Source organism: Drosophila simulans, chromosome 2L (genome assembly GCF_016746395.2).
Source record: "Drosophila simulans strain w501 chromosome 2L, Prin_Dsim_3.1, whole genome shotgun sequence".
Classification (NCBI taxonomy): Eukaryota; Metazoa; Arthropoda; class Insecta; order Diptera; family Drosophilidae; genus Drosophila; species Drosophila simulans.
The window spans coordinates 7299616-7312400 of record NC_052520.2 but is presented as its reverse complement, the minus strand read 5'-3'; the positions used below and the strand labels follow the sequence as shown (position 1 = coordinate 7312400).

At 43.4% G+C, this 12785-nt stretch overlaps 1 protein-coding gene across 1 annotated transcript; it reads right to left on the bottom strand.

The window, feature by feature from the left end:
• Window positions 1-529: 529 nt before the first annotated feature.
• On the bottom strand, window positions 530-12212 carry LOC6731336 (protein Wnt-2). Its single transcript, XM_016179705.3, has 4 exons — window positions 10794-12212; window positions 2896-3119; window positions 1362-1876; window positions 530-1255 (listed from the first exon to the last, which is right to left on the bottom strand). Exons 1-4 carry the CDS (start codon window positions 10853-10855, stop codon window positions 794-796), a joined length of 1263 nt encoding a protein of 420 aa, XP_016023933.1. The 5' UTR covers window positions 10856-12212; the 3' UTR covers window positions 530-793.
• Between the last annotated feature and the right edge of the window lie 573 nt (window positions 12213-12785).

Below are 12785 nucleotides of genomic sequence, written 5' to 3'. Positions count from 1 at the left end.
GTGAATGGTAATTTATGCACAATGGGCAAATCAATTTTCATTCTGTTCAAAATGCGTTTTGCATTTATTCCGTTGTCATCGAACTTTTGTTTGCTGTTTAGGCAAATTTCTATAGATTTTTATCTCGTGTCGACAACAATAAAATTGTGTTAATTTATGGGAAAGTCAACGGAATGACTATGCCCAAAAGATAGATAGATACACTTGAATGAAACTGGGAACTCGTTTTCGCTGCCCGTCTGTTCAATCGATTTGTGTGTTGTTGTGTTGTCTTCATTAATTTACGTTTAATCATTTATGCAGATTTCAATCAATGGGCGAATCGTTTTGAAATACATTTCCGTTTAGCATATCATTTTGTTGTAGACAATCTGGTTACTTAAAATTTAATTTGTTTGCAATTAATTGGTTGACAAGCGGATGGAGTTGTAATCCAGAATGGGCTGATATTTGTCCCCTATAAGTAAGTATACTATTTTTAAATAAATTTTACTTGCCATTGTCTAAAAATAAAAACTAGTTGTCTATCTTAGTTTTTCTTTCATTTTTATTGCGACTATTTACAAGGCTTACATGAGCTGCATATGAATGATATAACGTAGGCATGTTTATGTGGTTTTTATTTCGTATTTACAACTAGCTAAAAGATTAGAGATACTCGTGTTTACTTGTTAGTTAATACTTAAAACGTTTTCTCTGTAAGTGTGTGTTTTCTATCACGCGAAATGGAAAGCTTTCAAAATTCTATTCCTGACTAAACCGAAGAAAGTAATACATGTAATGAAGGACCCTCTCAGAGGCAGGTGTTGACCGCCCGGTGCTCCAGGCACTTTTCGCAGGTCACCTCGCAGCACCACTTGAAGACGCACTTGCAGTTGGTTTGCTCCTCCACAATCCTGCGGGTGTGTCCTCGATTGCAGCACAAGCGATCGCACCGATCCGATCCGGAACTGGTCACATTGCACTCCCTGCCCTGAGTTCCCAGTGCTCCCGTCTTGGAGTTGAGTGTGCAAAAGTCGGGGGAATCGTCTGCGAAGACCAACTGGTACTTGTTCGCCGGCCTCGCGTGCGGACTCTCCGGCATGAAGCTGTTCCCGTCGTTGCGCAACGTCACCTTCCTGGCACTGTCGTACCGGTCTCGCAGTCGTCCTGCCACTTCCCGGAACGGAGGCATCTTCAGCCAGCAGGTCTTTACCGTGCAGGAGCCGGACAGCCCGTGGCACTTGCACTCCAGCCGCATGGCATCGCGAATGGCCTGAAAGGATGTCAGGATTCAGGATGCATTTGTTATTTTTAATAATAATTGAATATATAAGATGTTTGTAATAATTGTTAGTGTCTAATATTTTTGTATTACTTACCAGTCGGCCTGCGTTATTGTTGTGGAACTTAACCAACGTGCCCAGATCGCTGCGTCTTTGCCTTTGCTTGGCGTCGAGGAAAACGCGCGAGTGACGAAGGCCAAAGTTCACGTTGTCACTGCAACCGCCCCACTCCCACTGCCCCTCGGGAAACTTAATGTTGTCCCAGAACTTGCGGCGCCCACGCCTTCCGCCGGGCCTGCGATTCCGCCCGCCTCTGTGCTCCACCGGAGCTATGTCGGTCATGGTGCTGGCGTTGTTCATGCGACTCAGCCGCTGACTGGGATGTTGATCCTGCAGCGGCATTTGTTGTCGCAGCATCGCCGCCTGTTGCTGCCGTTCCAGTGCTGCCTCTGCGGTGGCCGCCGTCACCATCTGGGGCTGGCCGCCGTTTCTGCGCATGTGCGCCTTGTCGCAGGAGCACTCCACCAGCTGACCCATTGTGCAGGCCTTTGTCACGGCGTAGGTCACTCCAGCGGCTGTGATCGCGTTCACGAAACCCGTCTCTCGGGAATCTGGAAAATAGGAATCGGTCTATTTAGGTACTTAAAGGATACATTATAACTAAATTTTTTTTAATTTGAATTTACATTTTTCCTCAAAGAAAATTAAGTGCTAGCGTGCTCAATCAATCGTCAATCATTGGCGTTGTCAGCGCGTGTCGCCTGATTGATTTTAATTTGCCAGCCTGGGCGACAAAATGATTTATTGCTCGTTCGACTGGCGATCACCAATCAGCGATCGCTGCTCTATGCAAATCACAAATCGCAAATCGCAAGTGGTGTTTGCAGTCACGTTTAATGAAAGTGAAATCGCAATCGAAATCCGAATCGCAATTGTAATCGCCGGGATTTTAATTTGCATACGCTTGTAATGCGCTCGAAGTTGAAGTGCTGGTTCTTTTTTGCACCGCGACAGGTGATATGTCTTGAGCCACCCTAAAATGGAGTGTTACATGAGGGCCCTGTTCGCGAATATTTTATTTTTTTTTAAGTTTCGCTGACAGGTTGACAGGGCGAGGCTTTAATCCGACCAGCGGAGAATTTCGGTGGTTACGCCCGTGGAATTTATGGCACATACCCACCGTTTGGTATGTGTTTTGTTTGCGCATTGTTGTCATTAAGTGCGGCGATCGAGGATCAGGAGAGCGGTATCCATCCCATCCCGTCCAGGCCTCCTCCTTTTCGTTTTTTGCCGTGCAATAATTTATTAAAATTGACAGCTTTGTAGGCTCATTTCAGGCGCTATTCATCAGCGCGGGTCGCTGCATTTTTATTATGCAACTTGATGGATGGTGCGGTCTGCAAGGCCTTGTCCATGACAACCCGAAAAAAAGTACAATAAAATCAAAGTCGGGGCGTGCAACGATGAGTTGTAATTAGGCAGCTAACCGGCGTTGGCAACTCCACCTGGTTTCCCCGCCGAGGTTGACTCACCCGGAGTGTTGACAGCCCATTGCCCGTTGGCAGTGCATAATAAACTATATCCCCCCCTGCACTGAAACTAGTTTCCTTCGACTATGAAAAGTACTTACCGCGCATTAAGATTTTCCTCATGCTCTTGCGCAGAACAGTGCAGTTCCACCGGCGGTTGCGGAATTGAAACTCGCATTCGCGGAAGCCCAGGTTGATGCCATTGATGATGATCTCTTTGAGCAGGGCCGAATCGTGCCGACAGATTTCGGCCAACTTGCCGCGCAGACGACGTGTCTTTTTGCACATTAGATTTGGATCGAGAAGGATGTTGGTGCCCTCCGCCCTAAGAAAATTAAAGGAAACATATACATAAATAAGTAATACTTTCTGCATCAGCTTAAATTAAATTGTTAAATTGATTACCGAAAGATCTTCCATTCTAACTTCAAAGTATTGCCTTTTAGTCTTCTGGTCTGACTAATCCCTTTCGGAGACCCATTCCACGTAGTTCCCACCTAGGGCGCACCCAAATTCGATTATCTATGACCAACTTTTTGTTTTCCCTGAAGGGTTTGCCCCGAAGCCTTTTATCAGACCAAGCACTTTGTCATCGATGAATAATCTGCACGTAGCTCACATTTTGAGGTTCGCTGAGGCTTGGCAGTGATTTCTTGTATTTTTAGACTGACTCAGTTGAGTATTCCCCTCAATTTTATGGCTCTGAAAATGGCAATCGCGATTTGCTGGCAGCAATAGATGATGGACAAATCAATCAATCGATGCTTGAGGGCTGAGCAAAACTAACAGCAGCAGGCCCTATAAAGCGCTTTATTTACCCAGGAATCTCAAACCGGGCCGAGCATAAACCATCTGAAACACTTGCCACACAAATGGAAATCGGCGCAAAGTTCAGGAACACAGGCAAAGTAAATTTCACGCGAATGTGCAATGTGAAAAAAGCGAAGAGCCGAGCGATTGAGCTATTAAAAAGTCATAAATCTGAAATGGAAAAACATAAATCAGCGCCAAAAGGCGAGCACTAGTGCCCGCAGAAACAATTTCCAGTGGCCGCTTCTGAATGCTGACACATACCCGAGAAGTCGATCTCGAAATGAATATATATACTTTACTATAGGTATACACACACACGGCTATATATCGATGTGTGCTCACTGCACCCACATTGTTGGGTAATTATTAATTTTCCACCTAAATTAAATTTTAACGCCGCAGAACCAGCCGGCAAATGGCATTCAAAATGAAAACGAAAATTGCATCTATTGGAAAAATTGGCTAAATGTTGGTGGCAGCATGTATGTGTGAACGTTTTATTGATTGACTTCTGCCTACGCATCGGCTTTATGATAATAAACATTCGATGAGGACCTCTTTATCGTCGCCATTACGTATACGCAGCATTTGACGGCGAAAAAAATACGCAGAAAAACCGCGCTAAAATTGAGTTCATCTTTTTTCCCTCTTTTGCAGTTGTGGCGTTTTGAGCAAATAAGCGCAGACAAATTTCGGCTAAGCAGTACAAATAAATAAATAAAACTATTTTTAATGAACTTGTGTGCGGCATGGTTTACGCATTGGATGGCGCCAGACTCATAAGTGTAGTGGCTTAGCCGGCAAATACGCCAATTACCGGATGATATGTGGATCTGATTTGTTGTCTCAGATATATAGTACCAATTTTACTATATTTTGCGAAACGTGGCAGTGCTTTAAAGCACATTCCAGGTGGTATTGTGTAGCATCAAATCGGAAATTTCTTTACAAGAATTGCAATTTTTAATTCCAAAGCAATATTTTATGTTTTATCATAATAGTTTTGTTTAATATAATTTGCTGACTTCAATGATCCTTAACAAATTCCAAATACTGAAAAAATCCCCGCATTCCCGCATATCAGATAACCCAGTTCTGGTGGCCCCAATTTTCTCGGAGCAAGTAGATAAACCACTTGAACCGCTTCAGATTCCCATTATCGATGCCCACCTGGGTTGCTTTTGCCACCTGGCTGTTGTTGCAGTGCAGCTCCCTGTGGCAATGCCACAAAAAGTGAACACACACTTCCCAAACACTCGACGAGATTATGACAACTTAATAGCTACAAAATGAAAAAAATCCGAATAACAAATAGAGCAGACACACGCACGCACAAGTACTTAACGAAAATATTAACTCCAAAGGCAACAAAAACAATCACAACCGCCTATCGACCGCCAAAAACAAACTTTAAATGATAGACGCGCTGGTAAACAAAGTAGAAACAATTGAAGTTCAAATCACAATGATCATCTTCATCTTCGATCGAGATGTTGCTGTTGGGAATCTAGATGTTGCTGCTGCTACTCTAAATGTTGCTGCTTTGATGATGATGACGTCTTGGCTGCGTTGCGTTGATGACTGGAGAGATCTAAAGAACTCAAACACCTTTCAACCACACAAGTTGCCACTACCACCGAACACAAATAGCAACTCGAAACATAGCAACTCAACACAAAAAAAGGAGATTTTTGTTAAGCGGAAAATAGCCGCACAGAGAGTGGAGCAACCGATCGTTCGACACTTTTTGGTTTTTGAAGTTGAACTGAAGTTTACTTGCCAGCGAAGTCGGCAGCGAAGTTGTCGGCGAACATGAAAAGGAGCCAGCACAACTTCAGGTCTCTCAGGTCCCTCCACCGATCCGATCCGATCCCTCTGCCCATTTCCATTCCCATTCCCATCCATCCCATTCCCCATAAGATACCATACTACACCATACCATCGCATCCAGTAAAGCAACACTTGGAAACGTATCTTTATTTTGCGCCCAGTATCTGTGTGCGTTTGTTTGCCTGGTATGGGTGTCGTTATAGGCCTCAATGGACTTTCAGTGATTCCTTTCCCTCTCTTTTCTTTTGTATCTGCCTTTCTCTCTCCTTGCCTGCTGTGGCATTGATCAAAGTGCCCGGTTTGGTTTGGTACTCCCAAACAGACAAGTGGTTGAAATTTCCCATACTAACCCATACCCCGTGCACTCGCAGTTACTATGAACGAGGGGACAAAAGTTGCCCCACTATTCGGGACTGTCCTGGAATGCAGGAACTTTAATTTAAGTATATCAATACTCTTGTGTACCATTTTTCCAGGATATTGAGGGATACCATAAAGCACAGTTTGCTTTACTTTAGTTCGGTTTCAATGCACAAGTAGCTTAACACTCGACTTCCCTGAAGTTCTTATTTCTTGCTATCTTAATATCTCTATGTAAATAAGTAGAATTGTTTGATTGACTCATTTTCGTGAGTCAGGTTGCAGCTATCCCCGACTCTCCCCCCTTTCTCCAGGGTCCGTGCAAACAAATCAACGACTTAAACCACTTGTCAACATGCGAGTGGCAAAGTATTTAAACAAAGCGTTGACAAGTGAATGAATGGCCATTGGATTGGTCGCCTGGCCGGCTCTCTGGATTTTTTTTATTTTCTGGCCTGCTGACTTTTCTGACTGCTCTTGCTGACTGCCTGTGAGCTGGTCCGTTGGATTTTCGCCTTGGCCAAGTGAAGTGCTGTTGTGGCAGGTCAGTTTCATTTACGCGCTCAAATATTTGCCTACAGAATGCCTCAGCGCAAGTGCTGATCTCTTGTGCATACGAATTTCGAGGGAGAAGCGTTTGATGTGGGCGGCAGCATTGACAATCGATTAGGTATCCCCGGAGCCACAGCTACTGGCAAAAAGTCGACAAAATAAATAAGAAACACCGAAAAGGTGTTGACATGTCTGGGAGTTGGCAACCGATCTGATCCGGTGGGTGCGGCATCGTGTGTGGGCGCCGCATGCTGCTTTTTGGCACCTTTTTTTGGGGAAGGAGTATAGGAGTAAGGGTATGGAAACACTGATGTTTGTCATTTGACAATTAGCATATTAACATGTTTACTTGGCACCCGACATATCCTCTAATTCGTTCTAAGAGATAAACATCTTATTTATCACTGATTTGCATATGAATCTTAAGCTTGAGTGAATAAAACCATTCTAATGCCAAGATATATTATTATATTATTTCTATTTTTATTTAAGCACTAAGTTTACCCTTACATATTTTAAACATATTTTTAGTTAGTGCTCATATCCGTTAAGCTAGCCTTTCTTACTGTTTCCCAGACATGTCCATGTCCAATTGGCGCAACAAAAACGCTGGCTAATAATTCAGGCATATTTACTATGAGTGTCTTCTACGATGCCAGGCAATGTCATTCCTTTAACAAGCCTCCTTCGTTGGTTCCAGTGGGCAGGGCACGACTTCAACTTTAGCCCTAAGTGCCTTAACCTGGCTTAACTCTCTGGGCCAACAAAGGCGACATCAATCTCTGGGCTTGGTGACTTTGAGGTGCGCAAATTGCGACAACGTTTAACTTAATTACGGCTCAAATAGGCGTAGCTGGGCCCAGGGAACGATCATCGGCGCACGGACATGGTCATGTTCATGTCAAGGATGTCTAAACTGTGCTTAATCACGATGATTGAGGCTGTGGGAAAGAGGAATTGGGCACCGGCCGATGGACAAGGATTCCATGGAGCTTAGGATGCCTGCGCCATTAGATATCAAAAAGTATTTTGTTATGATGTTGACATTGCAAGGTAAATAGAGTACTTAATGTGCATGGTCTTTTTATAAATTAATAAAATTCTGCCAAAACTCCAATTTTTATGTTGTATTTCTTGAATCCATTAATCAGCTTCCGTACTTTCTTAAACCGCTGATCCCAGCGCATCATCATCCTTTCGAGATGACGAGGAGCACATATTCTTGGGCCACTTGGCGCAGAATGCTTGACAGACATCATGGCCAAGCCCTCTACCTGTTCATGGGCCACACCGTCCTCCAACTTGACCCATGTCTGTCCGCGTTCTTTGGTTCGTCATCCAATTTAATTATGATGCATCTGGCAGACAACCCGAAGACAGACACATTCGTCAATGTAACAGGGGGAAAGCGACAAATTAACAAAATAAACAAATGGCATGACTCTTGACTAAGAGATTTGCAGCGATCTAGTGCACGGTAACTAGCTACTTTTGGGGCTTAAGGTTGGGGAAAGAAACTTGAACGTGAAACTTTCTCTAGAGACACGGGCACAGGTATTCTCGTTAATGTCGAGCGAATTGTGTCAGAGACGCTTTTTTGCTGCTCATAATCAACTCATCTGCATTGGATTTTGGCAATTGGCCGACTTTTGTCTGCTCGTTAGTTGAACATAATTATTGCGTTTTTGTTTTGCTTTTTTGTTGGGGGTGCTTGTTGCTGCTGGCTCATGAAGTGTGCCAAATTCGCGGCAGCGATGATCTCGTGGTGCACGGGGCGTATGAGCAATGTTGTTGATGCAACCACCGACTGTGGAGCCAGCACAGCTTGAGACTAAGTGGCCACTGGCCACCCACCACCCCCTGTTTGCCTTAACCCATTAATGCCGCGCCTGGCATTAATTACCATTTCACATGCTGCGAGAGCCAAAAAAAAAAAAAAATAGAAGGAAAATCACCAGACGAGGCGCACTGACTGAACGAATTTTCGATGAATGAAAATTTGTGCTGTAAATTGAATGAAAAGCAGGAAGTCGCCGGCAAATGTCAAATGATTTTCCAACGGATATGAGCTCATTTAGGGTTTCTGGGTGGAAAAATCAAACTTCAGCAGATCTCGCCAATTTGCGAGATCTTCATCATCGTCTCGCGCGCTGTTTTTAATTAAATTCCAGACACATCAGCGCTAAATTTCTGCCCGATCAACGGCAATTTGATGTAAGTTTCTCTGTAATTGGCTGCCCCTCTGTTGCCTGGAATTTCCATTCATTTAACGCAACATCTACCCACAATACGAGTACGATCCACATTCGTCTCTGCCCATCATCTCTGGCCCATCGATTATGATCTCAATCGCTCACACAACGACCGTTTGATTTAGTGCACTTCGCCTGCGAATTTCGCAAAATGCACACAAACAAAATGAGATACGATTTTGTGGGGCTGTAAACCCCCCAAATCGCCTAATTTTCGTTATTTCCGGACCCATTGCCAAATGAAAATTGCGCAGATCCGCACTTGATCGGTTATTGTAAATCTATCGATCGGTTTTGTGCGCTTAAGTTGCTGATGGATTTGAGGGATTTTATTAAAATTGTATTATTTTCTGTGGCTCTTATATTGGGGATATGGCAAGAATGGAGTTTTATTAGCCACATTTGCTTTATAGTTTGCTTTTGATCTTTTTGATAGTGTGGGGCTTGCGTTTTTTAGATGCATGCAAGAGTAAATAGCACTTTTTCTGGAGCCTAAAATATAATTTGCTAAACTATAACTATTTTGGCTTCTTATATAGAACCTTGTAGCTTTGTTCCCGCTTTCTAAATTGGTATTAACCATTTTAGTTGCATCGCTGTCTGCCCCACCGCCCTTGAGCGCCACAGATGAAGCATAGAAAGTGGCACAGAAGAAGGCTTAATTTTTGTTCTCTGTGCAACTTTCGGGTGGTGTCGACATCACATGGACGCACACTCACAACTCGTTCGACGTTCGACATCAAAAGGCAGCGAAAAGAACTGACAGCGCTGAACTTGAGCTTTAATTATTTAATTAATTTATGGTGAAAAAGGGGCAATTGCATTGGATGCAGCATGGAAACACCCAGACGCTTTTCACCCCGCCTCCCTTCAATTTCGCAGGTGTCCACCTTCGTTTGCTGACGCGCCCAGTTGCACAGAACTCAAATTAAATAAATGAGAATGAAAAGTACATATATAAGTATATATGTATATAGTGGATATACCACGTAATCGTCATGCAGTCTACGCCACGCGACGCCCACGCCGCCCCCTTTTGGCCACCCTGCATCCCTGCCAAATTGAAGCTTTCGACGCCGTTGACAGCCGCAATATTTTTACCTTTTGGCAAATATATATATATGCATATAGATAAAGTATAGGAGGAGGAACCCTCTTGGGACAAATTCATTGATGCCACTTTGCTGGCAAATATTTTGGCAAAGTGCATAACTTGTGTGTTAGAAGGAAGCCCCTGCCGGCCCGTCACCATTTTTCTTTCTATTTGATGTCTGTCCTCCGCGGTTTGTTTATTTATTTATTCATCTCGTTGGACGCCTTTTCGCCTGTAATTTCGCGCATAAATTGCTCCAAGTGTCATTTGGCTTTTTGGCTTCATCCGCCTCTACACATTTTGCTATTTATTTTGGCCACAAAAACTAAGAGGGAGAGTAGAAAAGTTGCCATGTAATTAAATCTAAATCAAACGTCACATTTTGAAGGTCCGCCGAGTCGGTCGCCACGCTCGATTGGCTCTGATTTGGACTTGCATTTGCCTTTGCATTGCGAACGCATTTATTTTGGGGCATGCACTTTTTTATTTTCTGTCCCCGCAACCGGAAGCGGTTACGCCAATCTCTATCTCGTAAATTGATGCGATTTGACGTGAACACAGATGCTCTGTGGCCAAAAGGCCTTCGCGAGGGTGGTAATGGGTTTTTTGGCATTGAAACAGAACATAAATTGCATGTTGAGCGACCACCACCAACGAGCCAAATCGAAGCGACTTTGTTAGCCGGTGTGCCTAAGACTAAACTAGATGATTCAAATAAGAGATTTTCTAAATAATATTTGGTTGGATATAGTACAAGCACATATTATCATAATTATATCATTCAAGCAGCAAGAAATACTTTGTTTTACATTAATACATAACAAATTAAGTGCTTTATATTCGACTGATAGTGAAGTAAAGTGATTAAAATAATTATATTGGTGTATCCTTAATTGCTAATATCTATTATTTTCTTTTAATTATTCAAGAAATCGCCAACTTATTATGTTTGAAGCAACTTAATTTATTTAACAGGCTATAAAAAGCGTGAGTGGAAATAATACAAATACATTAAACAATTACATTATTTCCCCACTAATCACTTGTACAGACTTTTAAGTATCTCGGAATGGATAATAGGTATTTAAGTGCCACTTACCAGCCGAATCCAGTCATTGGCATTGCGAATATTAAAATTGCAATTACCATGAGCAAACGCATATCGATTGAAGCCGCCAAATGCAGCGGCAACAAACCAAATTTTGGCCCGTTGAGCTGTTTTAATTTACTTTGTTTAGTGAGTGAGTGCTATATATATATGTATACATATATGTATTTATAATGTTTTTGCTGTGTTTTTTTTTGGCAGGTAGTAAAAGTTAACGCCGTTTTTATTGCGGCCACGATGAGTACACGAGATGCTTATTTGAATACCGTTGACGTGTGCGAATTAATCAAGCGGCTCGAGCTGAGTGGATATTTTTATGTGTGTACTTCATCAGGGGGAAGTTGGCGGTCGGTGGCGGAATCCCGGGCGACATGATCACCGATCTGATCCGAGGTGATCTGGCGGATCTGGCTGATCTTTCCCGATCTTTCACTTTTTTGTTTTCGCTGCTGTCTGCGACTGGGGCTGCGTACGCACACGGAGAAAGCTGCCGGCGTACTGAGCCAAAAGGCCAAAAGGAATATTGGCAAGGAGTTGTCGGCCGGGTTTCGCGATCCAGCGAACGAAACAAACAAAAAGTCCCAGGCCAAAAAGTTGAACAGCGAATCAAAAGCCTGGCCAAGGGTGGAGTCCAACTGGGGAATTGTGTTTTTTATTTTTTTTTTTGGCCCCGCGATATGGGGATTTGGTATATGGCGGGATGCAGGACGACCAGGGAGTAGCGTAAAAAATGAAATTAAACGCGCGCTTTAATCAGAATCCCAGGCCGAAGACCCAAGTCGCACGACTCTGCTTTTGTCCGCACTTTTTATTTTGGTTTTTATATTCGCTATACTCGCTGCCTTTTGGCTGAATCTCTTCCTTTTTGCTCCTCAGTTATGTTTTCGTTAATTTCGATCTCCGCAGAAGTTGTGGCGCATCCCTTGCGCCCGTTTTTCCCATGTTCCCAACATCACAAGACGCACACATTCGAGGCGGCGAGTCGAGTCGAGGAGAATTCTTCTCGCGTTCGGAACACTCGCGCTGACCGTTCATATGGATCTGATCTGGCGGATCGCTAGCCGATCATTTCGAGAACGTAAACGCGTAACAACCGTGGGATTTTCCACCTCCTCCGCGCTCGCGAAAAACTCACTCGCGAATTGTAACGAATACCGATCGGGCCCGGACTCTTTGACTGATTCTGCGGATCGGTTGCGGATCGGATCGGATCGTATCCAAACGGAACGGATCGGATCGTATGGGATGGGATCGGATCGGAGAGATCTTGCGACCCCACAAAAAATATAAGTCACTCTATGAATGGACGGCGGTTGTCGGTCGGTTGTCGGATCGTTTCTGATTGTGATACGTCGCCGTCGAAAAGTCTCTTCCCACTTCAGCTGCTCTGCTGACGCTCTGTTTGGAAGCGTGAAAATTTATTTCACTCATGCGCGATCCGAACGCTCAAAATCTGTGGCGTTCTGTTCTGTACCCCACACGCACAGTGGGCATTTTCAGCTCAAAAGCCGAAAAAATTTGGGAGAGAGCTTACACAATAGCAATAGCACAATACTCATTATGTATACGACCCTTTTTTTGAATAGTTACTACAATATGTTAAATACTTTATATAGATGATCAATATTCATGCATTTCTTAAAAGATACATTTTTATGAAGCCTGATTAATTTAATGGAAGAATGCCGTAACTCTAAATTTATTGTTTAAGCTTAATAAATAAAAATGCAGATCCGGCCCACTGTGCAACGTCGCCAGCGCAGTTGACGTCTCAGTTGGCTGCGACGCCACCGCCTGTAGTTTTTGTGTTGATTTTTGAGATATTTTCTAATGTATCTGTAGATTGTGTTGGATGTGCTTTATTTTTTGACGGGGCATTCGGCTTCTACAGTGCTTGCCATTTGTAATCAAACTGAGTGAAAGTGGGGTTATAAATACAAGACAATTGCACATACCGGTATTTATTTATTTTAAGGGTGCAGA

What these genes read in the sequence shown, in the direction of transcription:
- LOC6731336 (XM_016179705.3), bottom strand. Translation starts at nt 10,855, where the DNA reads ATGCGTTTGCTCATGGTAATTGCAATTTTAATATTCGCAATGCCAATG. An exon ending in CCAATGACTGGATTCGGCTG is followed by an intron (nt 3,120 to 10,793) that starts GTAAGTGGCACT and finishes TAATTTTCTTAG; the next exon opens with GGCGGAGGGCACCAACATCC. An exon ending in GAGGAAAATCTTAATGCGCG is followed by an intron (nt 1,877 to 2,895) that starts GTAAGTACTTTT and finishes CCTATTTTCCAG; the next exon opens with ATTCCCGAGAGACGGGTTTC.